The sequence below is a fragment of the Drosophila nasuta genome, chromosome X, assembly GCF_023558535.2.
Source record: "Drosophila nasuta strain 15112-1781.00 chromosome X, ASM2355853v1, whole genome shotgun sequence".
In the NCBI taxonomy this organism is placed as follows: Eukaryota; Metazoa; Arthropoda; class Insecta; order Diptera; family Drosophilidae; genus Drosophila; species Drosophila nasuta.
Window position 1 is genome coordinate 12,095,552 of NC_083459.1, and position 16,515 is coordinate 12,112,066.

The 16,515-nt window shown below is 38.5% G+C and overlaps 3 protein-coding genes across 3 annotated transcripts in view; 2 read left to right on the plus strand and 1 right to left on the minus strand.

The window, feature by feature from the left end:
• LOC132795886 (potassium voltage-gated channel protein eag) overlaps positions 1-2,395 on the minus strand; it is an 85,401-nt gene extending 83,006 nt beyond the window's left edge. The window contains 1 exon segment of the mRNA XM_060806824.1: positions 1,453-2,395. The gene's annotated coding sequence lies outside the window, so the exon portion shown is untranslated.
• LOC132795887 (glucose dehydrogenase [FAD, quinone]-like) overlaps positions 1-16,515 on the plus strand; it is a 130,644-nt gene that overhangs the window by 80,518 nt on the left and 33,611 nt on the right. The window lies entirely within an intron of this gene.
• LOC132795891 (uncharacterized) lies at positions 5,955-16,147 on the plus strand. The gene is given in 6 exon segments (XM_060806833.1): positions 5,955-6,448; positions 10,674-10,884; positions 12,680-13,222; positions 13,293-13,375; positions 13,377-13,408; positions 14,724-16,147. Coding segments are annotated over 6 exon segments (1,794 nt in total). The 5' UTR covers positions 5,955-6,166; the 3' UTR covers positions 15,367-16,147.

The following is a 16,515-nucleotide window of genomic DNA, read 5'->3' on the forward strand; positions in this document are numbered from 1 at the left end:
TGGGCTACACTTCATTAGGCACAACAACTGTCGCACACACACACACACACTCGCACACACACACACTTAGCACACACAAATCGCATTTACGATTTGTCATATTAAATATGCAAAAAGGCAGTCGCAACAACAGCAAAATAAAACAGATTTTCGTGCTGCAAAATTGCGCCTGAAAGCAGGCAACAAAAAATTGTATAAAATTTATACGCAAAAAAAAAACGAAAGACGGCAAAATGCGTGAACAACAACACAAACATGCTGTTGCTGTCACAATTTTCATTTTTATTTATTTTAGATGTTAACAGCGCATAGCGGGTACCCCCTTCCCCTCTCCCTTTACCACCCTTCACCATTCCCTTCCCTTTGCCTTTTCGACACTTTTGTTGTTGTGCGGCAATAGATTTGCTTGTCATTTGACTGAGTTTTTTCTCTCTCTCTCTCTCTCTCTCTCCTCTTTTTGCCATTGTGTTTGTCACTCACACACACACACACACACACACACACACACACATACAAGTGCCCTTTTTTGCAATTGCTTTAAATATTTAAGTAGTTTTCAGTTTCAGTTCCTGTTTTATTATTCTCTCATTTCGCTAACCGCACACACACACACGCACACACACACACACTCACACACATACACAGCCTTTCACTTTGTCGTTTTATTGGCTGCGACGCTGGCGTCGCTGTCGCCAGCGGCTGTCAAAATTTTCCCCTTTTCATTTCATCTTTTTTTTTTTGTTGCTTTTTTTGGGACAACTTTAAGCCACGCAAAATGACTTCAAAACTTCGTTTGCGAAGCGCGAGCCACAGTGGCTGTCAAACTGTAAGCGTGCTATGTGGTTGACACTTATGCAACCGCAGCAGCGACGTCGACGGCGACAGCGACGCCAGCAGCAGCAGCGACAGCGACACAGAACACTTTTTAGACATTTTGTGTTGCATACTCTTGGGCTGCACTTGAAAAACGACGACCAATTGTTGTGGGCACTTTTTTGCAGCAGCTACTGCTGCTGTCGTTTTTCTTTGCTGACATAATTGCGCAAAGGAGCGGGGGGCCGGGGGACGGGGAGGGAACTGCAGCAACTGACACACATTTGCAGTTGCCAGCAACAAGAACAACTTTTACAATGGCCAAACAACTAAAGTTAAAGTTAAAGTTTGAACTCTCTTCAATTATGGCAACAACGAGGGAGCGGGAGGGGGGCAAATAACAATTACAAGTGTGTTTATGCCGCACACTCGCGGCGCCTTTTCCCCCCTCCCCCGTCTCAGCTCAGTGCGTAACGTATACGCCGTGTGGTCCGCAACTTCATTACACAATAGCGAGAGCACTCGACTTGGAGTCGCAATCTTATTCAAAGCGACTCCTTTGTGTGCTCAAGAGCAAGACAGAGAGAGAGACAGTGAGAGAAAGAGAGAGAAGAAATGTGAGTGAGATAGTGAGATTACCTTTTGTTGCTGTTGCTTTTTTTGATTGCTTTTTATGTGAATAATAATAATAATGTATTCCTCTTGCCTTTGCTCTTTCGGTTTTTCCTGTTTACTGTTTGTTTGTTTGCTTGTTTGTTTGTTTTTTTTTTTTTTTTGCTTCTTTCTCTGTTTGTTTATCACTTTTGTTTATGTTTGTTCGCGTCTCTGCTGCGTCTCCTGCTTTATTTTGTTGTCTCGTTGTCTTCACTCTTCTTTTTCCAACATTTAATTTAATTTCGCTTTTCCTTTTTTTTTGGATTTATTTTTACTTATTTTCTTTTCTTTCTTTTTTTTTTTTTGTGTAATTTCTTGTAATTTCTTGATTACTTTTAACGCGTTTTCCACCCTTCACTTTCGCACTGCAGTTTAAGAAAAGAACAACAACAACAACAAGAAAAAAAAGAACAACAATTAAATATATAGATATATTTAGTAATACATTTGCATATGCGATACACAGTAAAAAAAAATGTTGAAGACTCGAGTTGTTGTCAGAGGAAATATGCAACAATTGCCGACTCGCTTCCTTGCAACTTGTCCTTTTTTTTTTTTTTTTTTGCTTTGCTTTTTTTGGCTCGCACGCGCCGCTCTCTATGCCACACTTTTCCTCCACAATTTCTTCATTTTTTTCCTTGGCAGTACGATAAAAAAAAATACAAAAAAAATATATATGAACAGAACAGAAACGAACGAGCAGCAACCAAGAACTAATGACACAGCACACAGAGAATTTTTTCCATTCTTTTCGCTTTCATTTCATATTTTTTTTTTGATTTTTTTTTTTTTGTTGCTTCGGTTTTGTAATTTTTTTTTTGTGTGTGTTATTTTTTTGGGCAACGTTTGCTTTGGAATTGGGAATTTGGTTGTTTTTGTCAGAGAGAGAGAGAGAGCGAGAATTTCAGAGTTTCAGACGTGTGTTGCGCGCGGCTACGCACCTAAAAGTAGACTACGAACTCGTTACGAACTCTGGCGGCGTCGACGTCGAACTCTCCTCTTCTTGCTCTCGCACGCCATGCGCCCCTCTCGCTCACACACAGTCGATATTTGGCCATCGAACAGCTGGTTAACATCAAAAGCTCTACCAAAAGCTTAAGCTGTCAAATCTAAGCTTATCGCGTGTGCTTTTGTCTGCGTTCGCAACCACTACAAGCCAAGCTTGAGCTTGAGCTTTGCGAAAGCTTCATTTGTCAGCGCCATCTATTGGCTCTTTCTTTCGCGTGGAGCCCTCTCGACTGCGCTGCCGCGAAAACGAAACTCACCCCCTCACAACAGCAAAGGGCAGCTAAAAAGGAATCTGAGTGGTAAGAAGCCGACGTCGCAGTCGAAAGACAAACGCAGGCAGTGAAGCAACACCGCAGCAGCTTGAAAACGATTCCGATTTTCGATTACGATTGCGCGCCAGAATCACACGCATGTGCGTGTGTAAGTGCGTGTGTGTGTGTGTGTGTGTGTGTGTGTGGTAGAACCTGTAGCGATTATTTACATATAGAGAAAATGAGGTGCACAAGCATCTGCGACGCAATTCAATGTCAAGTGAAACACGTACATATTAATTAAAGTTCATTTAAATGAATTATCAATTGAGCTGGTGAGCAGTGCACATACTGCTCTCGGTGACTGTGAAGCAAACTATTGAATAAAAGTAAAAGCGTCAAAGTAAACACAGATGCCGAGCATCGCATAACACAAACAACAACAACGACAACCTGAGCAAACCCAACAACAGCAACAACAACAACAGCAAGTGCTGTAAAATATATTCAAAATCAAAACTACACAACAACTACAACAAAGCGAGTCAAACTGGTTTGCCTCTCATATTACTATTTATTTGAGTGCTGCGACTGCGACTGCGGCAGCGACTGCGACTGCAGCGCGCGCTGCGACGAATTGAAAACGAAGACAGCAGCAATTTCAAAAGCGCTCAGCGCAGAGTCCAAAGTTCACAGACTGCTGTTGTTGTTGATGAAGGCGCAACAAGAAAGTAAACAAGTGACTTAAACTAACTGCAACTGCACGAACCTCGAATGCTCTCTCACAGAGCGTGCGTAAGAGCACAAAGCAGTTTGCATATTAAGAGAGTGATAATCGAAGCAGATTGCAACTGCAAGTATTATTTTGTTGCATTCCATTGTTAGGCACAAGGTTATTGAATAGATTAATACGCTATAAATAACAGTAATCACTCGTTTCGTATTGTGCGTGTCACTTCTTAGGCCTGTCGATAATTTAATTTCGGTAGCAGTGTGTGTACATTAATTTGGAATTTCGCATGATATCAATTTGTTATACATCGATTGCTGTGTGACTGTATATCGTATCTATATATGGTATCCCATATCTGAAGTGTTAAAGTGCAAAGTACATGTGCTTTTGCTTTTCTGTTTTATTAGTCACTTAACATATCAGCAACTATTATAGTAATGCCCGAATACATTTTAAGTCTTGCACACACTCGAACTCGAATTTAAAAATAGCGCCACAGCTTATCAAAATTTCAAATGCAATTATTTGCGTTTCTTTTTTATATTGGGGGAAGAGCAAAGCTAATGGCAAAGTCGAACAACCTGTCGCATCACATGCGACAAGCGAGAGCGAGAGAGACGCGAAACGCGAGAAGAGAAGAATAACGAAAACGAAACAAATGCAAATCGTGTGTGGAGAGGGGGGCAGGGGCAGGGACACTTGTCCCCTCTCTCGACGCGCTACCATTAAACTGGCCTTGAGCCACAAATACCCTTTGTCGCTGGCGCTGTCTCCCTCTTTCTCTTTCTCTCTCTTGTTGTGTGAGGGTGTTTGGTTGTTTGTTTCGCTTGACAGTTGAAACTTGTATACGAATCAAATGAAAATGCCAACAGCGAGCATGCACGACTGTAAAATTAATCGTGGCACTTGGAATATTGTAAACCGAAGCAAAAATCAAAACAAAAAAAAAATATAGTTTCTTAAATATACTTATTATAAAATGGATCAACAGTTTAAATCAGTTAAATAATATCGAAAACGGGAATTTGTAAAAAGTAGAAAATATTTATAAACCAGAAAATGTAGTAAATGTATATTTATTTGAAAATTGTTCAATATTATTAAACAGTTTGTTAGTCATACTAGATTTTATATAAATAGTAAATAAAAAGAACTAAAATTTAATTATCTTTATGTACATATACAGAAAATATTAAACATAAATAAAACTCATTAAAAATGATATATTTATTGGCAAATGGACATAAACAATCAGTTAAAGAATATCGATTCAGTTAAGCAAAGTTGAGTTGATTTTTATTTATAAAGTATATATGTTAGATGTCTGGCTAAGGGAATGTCAAAGCCTTCTCTCTCTCTCTCTTTCTCTCTCGCGTTCTCTTGTGCTTGTATCAGAGATGACCACCAAAGCAGCAAACTCTTTAACTGTTGTTTTAAAACCACGTTGCACATCTCATTAAATTTGGAGACGACTTTCAGCTGTCAGCTTTGGGCTTTGGCTCTCAAAAGTTGAATGCCCTGCGTTTGCCACACAGTCGCCACAGTTGCCACAAGCGGTTAGATTACCACATTGATTACTATTTTCATTTCCATTTTGATTCCAAGTCGAAATTCCAATCCGGTTTCCATTTCCAATGGAAAAATGGAGGGGGGCCTTGAGCCTGTAATCCAAGTTTGACTGGCCACTGATTAGGCGTGATCTAGTTGAGCAGCTCTCTATAGTTAGCCTATAGTAAATGTATTATTGTATTATACTGCTATTCTGGGTTAATCAGACACTTTAGCCCCTATGTATGTATGTATAATAATACTAATTATTATAATAATACTGCCTGATAACAAACAGCACGCTGCTTAGTGGCAAGTCATGCTCACAAGGACGGAATATAGTGACGGAATTCACGTCTAGAAGACAATAGAAGGCGATAACCGTAGTCGTAGGCTTATCAATGGGTTGGAGAGGGAGAGGGAAGGGAGGAGTGCTTTAAGCAAACAAACAACAACAGCACACAAATACAGTTGTAATTGGCTTTGGGGGTGGGGTTGACATCTCTATGCGCTGAGCGAAGAGTGCAAAAGAAAAACACAAATAGTGCAGCCACAGTGGGCTTAGTTGGCATTGCAAGTGCGCAAAACGAGAAACTAGTAAAGTTGCTCTTACATAAATAAATGACTCAAACACATTACATATGAAGCGCCTACAAATGAAATTGCATCATTGTGACTGATAAATTACAACTATTACAGATGCGCAGAGAGCAGAGAAGAGTGTCAAAGAGAGCGCAGCAGCAGCAGCAGCATCAGCAGCACAACAACGAAGAACGAGCCAAACAACGTGTAGGCCGAAGAGAAAGAGAGAGACAGACGTCAATAACAAGAACACAGCGAACGCCAACGCGATCTTGTTAAAGGCGCGCGCGCAAGTGTGTGTGTGTGTGTGTGTGTGTGTGCATGTGTATTTTGGTGAGCCGGCGAGCCGGCAACGTTTACGCTGCGACGCCAACTGACAGTCGTGCCCCAGCACTTCAAAGCAACAGACGTGTGTGCAGCGAGTAACCTTTTGAAGCCTTTTATTTTACACCAACTTTTAAACGCAGCACATAACGTAACGCCAGACAACGTAACGTAACGTAACGTAACAGAAGTTTATTAAGAGTACAAACCTGTAAAGAGAGAGTGACAATAAAACAAAGAGAGAGCTTCGAAAATGAATCCAGTTAACAGTGCAGTCCAGATGCTGCGTCTGCGCAGCTTCGCTGCCAACGCTGCCAACGCCGCCACACGCACCATCTCAACGAATCGGCGTCAACGCAACACGGCGACCGTTGAACGCGCCCAGAGCATCAGCGAACGGGACAAGTTCCTGCATTATAATGCCGAAGATGGCTACTACAAGACATCGCCCTTCGATCCCATCAAGGTGCCCAATGTGCCGTTGCATGAATACGTGTGGCGCGACTTCAAGAAGTGGGAGAATGCCACAGCGGCGGTAAGTGAATGTTCTTGAATGAATATAAAGTGAAGTGAATGCAAGTGCGAGTACAGTGAAGACACACGTCACGCCTAGAGGAGTGTCTGCCATAGAGTATATAGAACACTCCCTAAACTTTATACATAGTATAGAAGATAATGATTTCGTTTCGATTTGCAATCAAACGCATACAACAAAGATGCGTGTCGATCGAAGGGACAAACAATCGATTTAATTGGACTTTATTATATCCATTATTCTTGGGCTTATCAAGTGTAGTCGAGACACTTCAACTGAATACCCTTTAGTAAAACGCATGAAGTGGGTAGCTTAAAGTTTAGGCATGTTTAAATCTAACGATTGTTTATCTTAGAAATTAAAAGAGCAGAACATGTGAAATATTTTTAAACTAAAATATGACTTAATCTATTTTTTTTTTAAATCCGTGCTAAACTCAGAAATTAAAGTTATTAAAATGTTTGTTGAGTGCATATTTATGGGAACTGTGCAATAAAAATCTGTTAGAACGTGTCAAATAATCTATTCGAAATGTAGTAAATGGGTTTTTTACTGTGTAGATTTAACTGCCTAAATTTGTATATAATTATAGGCTCTTTAATAATCTTTAAAGTATAAATTCCTTACAAAGAAATTATAAATTTTAAAGAATAATATTGTGATCATGCTGGTAATATTCAAAAACTTACGAGGTATCGCTTAGTCGTGCATCTTATATCATTTGCTTATTTTTTTTTGTTCAGTTTATTGAACCAGAACCTATGCCAATATATAGAGGTAAGCGTGTGTCTGTGATTGTTTGTCTGACCTTCCTGGTGCTACCGCAATGCGTGTGCGTGTGAGTGTGAGTGTGAGTATGTGTGTAAGTGTGCATGTATGTGTGAGTGTGAATACAGTCACGCGGAATCGCCTGAGATTCGCAATTGAAAATCGCTTTGCAGGTGTTCTGCTGACAAGCATCAATAAACCAGGCAATGGTATTTTTATATGGGTCATTCGTCGTGTTCATCGGGGGTGTATTGGCCCCTCGAGTGGGGCAAGAGGTGTGGTGGGGTGGGGGGCACTATCGTCTATCGCCTGTCTGATAAGCGCGACGTGAACTGTGAAATGCGAAAAGCAGAATACGAAATACGAAATACTCGTAAAACACTTGCCCCGCGATAAGAGACAACACTTGAGCATACTGTTTACACTCGTCCTACTCGAATCTGATATTCTAAACGTCTGTGTGTGTGTGTGTGAGTCGCACTTCCAATCGAAGGGGGGGCCTACTGTGCAATTATTATACGCTGTGACAAGTTCAAGTCGCGTCGATTGGCTTGGCATTAAATTGCCTCTAGCCTGCTGATAATACTATAAATGGAAATTCCAATTGGAAATTTATAATTGATGTATACGCATACGCATCCCAGTGTCGAATCTAATCCCCCACCCCCCCAGTGACCAATTGGAATGCCAGACACACAAGAGTAAGAGCGGAGAGAGAGAGAGAGAGCGCACTGCGATCTATAAATAGATATGCATGCTGTCTGTCACTTGCACTTGCATAAGGCAAAGCCAAAGCCAAAGCTGAAACGTCGCCCACGCGGACGCCGCGCAACCGTCTCGCTCACTCGAATGTGTGTTTTTTGTTGTGCAGTGTTTTTGTGCATTGTTTCCCTCATTTCACTTTTCGCCAGCGAAATCAAAGTGCAAATGTTGTTGTTCATTGAAATTTATTGCCTTCAGGCGAGTGTGCGCTATCTAATATGCCTCCACAAAACACCATAAATTAAATGCAATTAAATGTGCATTGCATGTAGGAGCAAAGTGCAAGCTAGAAATTTTTGCGCTACAATTGAATGCCAATTTCCAATAATGCAGTTGCTGACTTCTGTAACTTATTCCAAAGAAATTCCAATTCCATACTTGTTTAAACACACACACACTCATTCCATTTTCTGATAAACAAGCCCAGTGACGTTAATCAGTTAACACTCAACGACACGAATTGTGATTTAGTACTGTGACTCTCTTAGTGTCTCATAATTTATGATTTTTTTATGGTTTCGTTTCGCAAAATATATGCAAAGCTCCTTTTCTCTTTACACTTTGGTGCTCTTAAGCTCTGCTTACGTCAGTGGAAGCTGTGGTTGTTGTTGTAAACTTTTTGGCAATTTGCCGCTTACGTCAGTTGTCAGTTGAAAATTGTTGTTGCTGCTCACACTCACATAATTGAGTTGAAGATTGTAATTGGTTTTTAATTGGTAAATAATAAGTCAAAATACGGATGTATTCAAACTCACACCAGTTGTATTTATTATGCTATTTATATATGCTAATTATGATTGTTTTGATTGTTTTTTTTTTTGCTTTCTTTAACCAAAATAAAAAGAAACAAAAACAAAAACCGATTGCCGGCAAAATTAGACATGCCAAACACACACACATACATGCAAATGCAAACATACACACATGTATTCGGCATGTTTTCTTCTTGTTTTTGTGGGCCCGTCTACTGCAAAGATGTGGGGGGAGCGGAAGAGGGCGGCAGCAGGCAGCCTCTCTCTTCGTGCGCTTGCTTTGCTCTTTTCGTCAACAAGTTTCATACACACACACACACGAGAGAGACGCTCACACAGTGACAGTGCAGAGGCCGCTCTCCGTTTCATACGTTTGCAGACTTTGTACTTTGCCCCACTGAACTTTGATCAGTGGCCGCAACGCAACTCAAGTGGAACACACAGAGCGCGCGTCAAATGCACGAAATCATTTCGTTTTTGCTCTTTTTTGCTCTTTTTTTTCTTCTTTTTTCTTGTCATTTATTTTCCGCTTGTGTGTGTATAATTTACTTGATTTCTTTAATTTTTGAAAAAAAAAAAAAAATGTTGAGTATTTTTATGTGCTTGTTTTGTGTGTCCCGTCCCCCAGGCAGCAATTCGCCCATGTATACGAAAATGTATGTGTGTCCGTTACGTTTTATTTATAATTCGCAATCTTATATTAATGCCAATTTTGACTGCGCAAAAATAAAACATTTCCCTTGGCCTAACAGTGCCACGGAAAAGTATTGCGATTGACTTGCAAATACGCGATTAACCTCTTTGCTCTCCCAAGCTATCTTTCTGCCCTTCAACTTGACCCTGAACAGGGTTGCATCCGCTTATCCGGTAATCAGTCACAGTTAAGGTTAATGCACTCGACACGCTCGCTCATTAGTCACACTTCCAATCGGATGCGATTGTATTGAGTTTCACTATATAGCACACAATGCTGGGGGGTTTTTCCAATTCACAGATTTTCTAGATATTTATATTAACAGTGTCATTTTATACTGCTAAACTATATATACCATATACATATATACCATATATGTACATATGTATATATATAGATGTCTGTGGCTTGACGCCACACATATTTGGATCGTGTTTCGCATTGGATCGTATGACTGCCCATGGGAATGATCGCTGAAAAATTTTTACCACTAATTGCCCCGTACCAAAAGGGTCCAAGGTACAGCAAATATATAACGCTACCACTAAACTGTCCAACATCACGTAAATTCCATATAATTGCTATTAGCCAGGTGTTTAAATGCTGACCTATTTTTATAATAATCACATAGCTTTAGGGAAACTAAACACATATTGAAATCAAGAGATTATGGTTCATTTAATTTTACAACAAGTGTGAATATTATTATTATAAAATCGAGAAACCCAATTATAATGTTAAAATATATATCTGTATTTTATATATTCCTTTTACGATTTCAAAAGCATTTCAACTAATTTCATATGGTAGAATTGTGAAAGCTTTATTCTGTATATAGAATATATCATTATCTTCTCAGTATTGATGGTTAGAAAACGTTATTAGTGTAATATAATAAAATAATATATTTTTGCAGGTTAAAATACAATACTCATAGATTAAAGAAGCCTTTTCAAAAAAAAATTGAAGGAATATAATACCAGTATTTTTAGATTTCATATGAATAGGCGAAGAAATACTATAATTTCTTTCCACAACGGATTTTTCAATACGCTTATATCTTCTATATCTTCTATATATCAATATTCTTGTTATAAAATAGTAAATATTGTAAAAATAGGACACTGTATAACAATTTATTATAATTTGTTTCCTGTATCTCTACTTTCTTCAATCTCTAACCTTCTTTTCTTACATGCCTTAATATGTTTTCCATTCTTTTTTTTTTTTTTCGTTTAATCTTCTATAGGTCTGCGTAGTCACAGATCGTCAATATACTTATGCACAGCTGCGTGATGCGAGCGCTGCTTTTGCTGTTCGTTTGCAGACCAAGTTTAAGCTGGCCAAACCCGATGTCCTGGCTATATGTTTGCCCAATCTACCGGAGTATCCCATCGCCTGCCTGGGCGCCATTGAGGCTGGCCTCACCGTGACCACAATTAATCCCATCTATACGCCAGGTGAGCTCAGTTCCATAGCGCCACATCATAGCGATATTGTCAGCGCACTGATAAGACGCCGCAACAATAAACAATTAACGTAAATCTCGAATAATTAACTCTTATCAGGCTCTGTAAACTTTATGACCCCCAATCTCAGAACACCAGGCGCTAGCCACATTTCCAGTCCCAGGCCCAGTTCCACTCCCATTTCCAGTTTCAGTTCCAGTTCCAGCCAGAGTCGAAAGATCACCATTGCAGATAGACCCTTATTTTTTTCGAGTGGGTCCAGAGCAAAGTTTGAACTCCGACAAAAACATGCAAGCTTTAGACATGATAATGCCGTTTTAAAGTGATACTTTTTTTATGGTCATGATAAGCACATACTTTGACTGCAGTCCAAGATCTGGTGGGGGCAGAAAATGTGGGACTAATAGATACTCAGCATCGCAAGCTTAACAATTTCAATTCTCAGAAGCAGGATGTATAACCTACATTTTGGAGAGACTTTATTCATAATGGTGATGCACTATGATAATTCTGCATTAACTAAGAGATTCTTAAAAGAAATTATTCTTAACGTATAGCTTACATTTTGTATAGACTTTATTTGAAATAGATATCTTACGCTCTTCTTTATATACTATGATTATTGTGCATTAACTAGGAGATTATTTATAGAAATTATTCTTAATATACAACCTATTCTATTTCGTATAGACTTTATTGATAATGGAGTTCGTAATCTCTTTCTTATATACTACGATAAAACAGCATTCACTGAAATATCGACATCTTAAGGTCAAAGAAAAAGAATGAAATAAGAATTATAGTAAAAGATTAATGGATAGTCAGTATGTGGTATAACAATTATTATTATTAGTTATTTTATGAGTATATACCATACCTACTTAGTAAGGTACTAATAGATGGATTTGAAAAGATATATGTAGATACATTCTAGATGAATACATCCGATACCATTCTTATCTCTATGCAATACCTATTGTGCCCATTATTAACGGTAAGGTATAGATAACTCACGTTTGATATGCGCTTTATAATAAAGATAGCAGAAAACGTTTAAGATAAATATTTTTGTAAGACCTTATCTACATACCACACTTATTGTGAAAATTTTAACAAGTTAGCGGTGATTCAACCATATCGAAAACTCAACAATATCGTAACAGCTTATCTACTTAAGATATACTGAAACTATAGTCTGGTATGTTAAATATACTAACTGATAAATCGTATTGTTTTGATTAACTAATGATTATTGCTTGAGTATCAAAAAATAACTCGAACAATAATTATAATATATTTGATCATGAAAATACAAAATAGAATTCTGCAAATCATGATGAATTTGCATAATTTGACGTTAAAGAATAGTAAAGTTGTGAAGTGAATTACTTTATTGTTTTAAAAAAACAAAACAATCAATATTTATGGTATTTGGTATCGTGGTGTCAACCAAAAGAAAACTTCAAGAATATTTACGTAATATAGATCGTTGTAAAGTTTTAAGATGAGTGTTTGTCATTCTATATAGATATGTAGTACATTGTAGATCAACCATAGTAACATATTTTATTCTACAAATTCTATAAAAGTCTATGCAAGATTTAAATAAAATAATATACATTTACCTCCTATAGAGAGAGAGAGAATATAGATCGTACTATTTATAGCTAAGCACATAAGATTAACACGTTATTGCTGCTCGACTATGAGATACCCTGCACTTATCAACAAATCAACAATATCTAAGCGATATGTTCTAATAGATATTTTATGTTTATCCTTGCAGACGAGATTGCACGCCAGCTGACGTTCAGCAATGCCAAGTTCCTTGTGGGCAGCGCCCAGGGCTACGGCACCTTGAGGGAGGCGTGCAAGCTGGCGGGCAAACAGTTGCCCATTGCCGTGGTGCGATGCACGGCGGACGAATCGCTGCCGGAGGGCGCCATCGATTTCTTCGAGGTGATGAGCACGGAGAATGTGCGCTACGATGAGCTGCGTGCTCCCAAGGATGCCAGTGCCGACGATATAGTCTTTCTGCCCTTCTCATCGGGCACCACGGGCATGCCCAAGGGTGTTGTGCTGTCGCATAACAACATCAGCAGCAACTGCGAACAGATTCAGGAGGCGTTGCGCATCGATTCCACGGACTTCCAGGACACGCTGCCCGCGGTGTTGCCCTTCTTTCACATCTACGGCCTCACCGTCGTCATGCTCTCCAAGCTCGGCGAGGGCGCCCGTCTGGCCACGATGCCCGCCTTTAAGCCCGACGACTTCATCAAGTCCCTGGACACCTATAAGGGCAGTGTTTTGAATTTCGTACCTCCAATTGGTAAGTAGAGATCGTAGTAAATATCTTTATGTGCAACTGACTGACCTTTGTTGATTTGCTCTTCTTGCAGCTCTCTTCATGATCAACAGTCCCAAGCTGTCGCAGGAAGTTGCCAGCAATCTGCGCGTTGTCATGTCTGGAGCAGCGCCCATTGGGACAGCACGATGTCGAGCGTTTCCTCAAGAAGTGAGTCAATCTCTGCAGGGTTTTCTATCGTTGTCTGTCTGTCTGTTTTTTCATGCAAGTCTCTGAGGTATAGAGATAATATCGGATAGGTACAGTCAAGTGTGCTTGACTGTGAGAAACTCGTTACCCATTAATAGGAGGACAACAGTATTATCGTAAAAGTATACCAAAATAATATACTGAAAAAAATACTGAAATATTTGATGAGCTATATAAACGGGGTTTATTGGCAAAATAGTATACCATAAACAAAAATTAAAAATACCATATACTACATTTGGTATATCGATATACTAAATTATATACTATATTAAAAATAAACCATAGAGAACAAAGTATATGAGATTTCAGCAGGAATATACATTTTTAAATCAAAACAAACATACTTCAAAAATTGCAGATAAATATTATTAGCAAATTACTCTTCTTGACATCACATTGAATGGTTAAGATAGAGAACTTTCCAGAGTCATCGTGAGTTAAGATTTCAATTAGAAAACCACATTGAAGTCTCGTTTCAATCTTTTTTTGAGATTAAAAAAATTGTATACCAACTGTAGGTCTTAATTGCATTGGTTCACAATCTAATATACTATATATTGCATTCTATGGTATATTTTTAATGTAGTGTGTAGTATATCGTTATACCAAATGTAATATTTAGTATATTTCATTGCTTTGGTATATAAATAAATACTATTGGTATATTTCAAATGTAGTAGTATTTCGATATACCAAATATAGCATTTGGTATTTTTAGTTATTGTTTTTGGTATATTTATTTAGACTATTTATTGCTCTTAGAATGTTTAGTATATAATATTTAGTATATTTAATTATTTTGGTATATAAATAAATACTATTGGTATATTTTAAATGTAGTAGTATTTCGATATACCAAATTTAGCATTTAGTATTTTTAGTTATTGTTTTTGGTATATTTATTTAGCCCATTTATTGCTCTTAGAACGTTTAGTATATAATATTTATAATATTTCATTGTTTTGGTATATAAATAAATACTTTTGGTATATTTTAAATTTAGTAGTATTTCGATATACCAAATATTTATTTTTATTTATTGCTCTTAGAATGTTTTGTTTATATTTAAAACGAGTAACGAGTTTATCACAGTCGAGAACCCTCAACGCTGCATATTTTTAAATCATAATTTGTCTTTCCGTATATGTAGGCTGCACGGATCAGATTACCTTATCATATTTTACTAGGAACTAGTGACAATACCTTGCATTAAAATCAATTCAGCAAATCAATTGAAACTAAATCAACTTTGCCCACTCAACGCTTCTTGCAGGTTCCCCAAGACGCGCTTCATGCAGGGCTACGGCATGACGGAGGCCTCGCCGGTGATTCTGATGACGCCGGAGGGCAACACACGCTACGCCTCGTGTGGCATTGCGCCGGGCAGTACCGAGTGCAAGATCGTGCCCCTCGATGGCAGCGATTCGAAGGGCGTGGGACCGCGGACAACGGGTGAACTGTGTGTGCGTGGACCGCAGGTGATGTCCGGCTATCTGAACAACGATGAGGCCAACGAGGTGACCTTCTATCCTGGCCATTGGTTGCGCACCGGCGACGTGGCATTCTACGATGAGGATGGGTATTTCTACATCACTGATCGCATGAAGGAGCTGATCAAGGTGAAGGGATTCCAGGTGCCGCCAGCCGAACTGGAAGCTGTGCTGCGCGATCATCCCAAGATCCTTGAGGCCGCCGTCTTTGGCATTCCGCATGAGCTGAACGGCGAGGCGCCGCGTGCTCTGGTTGTACTCCGTGAGAATGAGAAGGCAACCGCCGAGGAGATTGCTGCCTATGTGGCGGAGCGTGTGGCGCACTACAAGAAGCTCGAGGGGGGCGTCATCTTCGTTGATGAGGTGCCCAAGAATCCCACCGGCAAAATACTGCGCAAGGATCTCAAAGCAAAGTTCTCGGACTGAGCCCAGACTAAGCAATCCCAACGTATCTTTTATAGTACTCTAAAGCAGGCACTTTTTTTTTTGTTATATTTGTAAAGATACTTTTTTTGTCGTTAGAGATATAGTGAAGGAGCAAACAAATGTTTTGGCTCTCTGCACATTGCATTTAGACGAGTAGCCCCCAAGGGGCCACAATAATAGTTAGTAGCGAGTAGCGAGTAATAACTAGCGAGTAGCGAGTAGCAAGTAACGTGTAACGAGTGACGAGTAGCGAAATGCAATTGTCGCGTGTAATGGAAATCTTTAGTCCCAGGCGTAATCAAACGCTGGATTGGTCCATAGCTTGTAAGTTGTCGTAGGGCTAATTAAGCAACCTAAGTGTGTACCTATTGCATTCAGAATAGATTCTCGATTGCACCATATCTGGACCTGCATAAACACCTTTGAGATACACGTGTCCAAGGACCGGACCTAAGCATAAGTTAAAAAACGATCAATATACTGTTAATCTATGTAATACGAAGGCGGGATGATAAATGATCGAAATCGAAATCTATTTGAAATCTATATTATCCTAAATGATATCCTTATGGAGCCCTTTTCTTGGTGCTATTTGCCCATTTCAACCATTTTTAAATTAATTGATAAATCCGATCATTTATCAGCCTGTCCTCATATATATCTTTTTTTTTTGTTATTAGTAAGTTAGTTTTTTAGGATATGAATAAAACGATATTGATTATTGATACAAACGCATATATTTAATCGTACTATATAAATACATATCCATATATAACCATATGGGATTTTCTAATAAAAACTGATTGACCAAGCACACAAATGTTTAATTATTTACCCACAATTTGGAATTCCCAGTAAAACTCGCACTTTGTGTCGTTTCTTTTTTTAAATTTATTTATTTACGACAAAATACACAAAAATGTTAGATTCGATTTATTTATTGATTTAGTTTTAGGTTTTTTTTGTTGTTTCTTGCACTTTAAATCATCCCGCACGCTGCATATATAAATTTAAGTTACTCGCACTTAAAATACAATAGAAAAAAAATATATTCTCATATACAATATATTTTTCTTTGATTTCAATATTCTTTATAATAAGTATTTCAAGTATTTTGTTAAATATTTTTATATTGTAATTCTGTTCAAT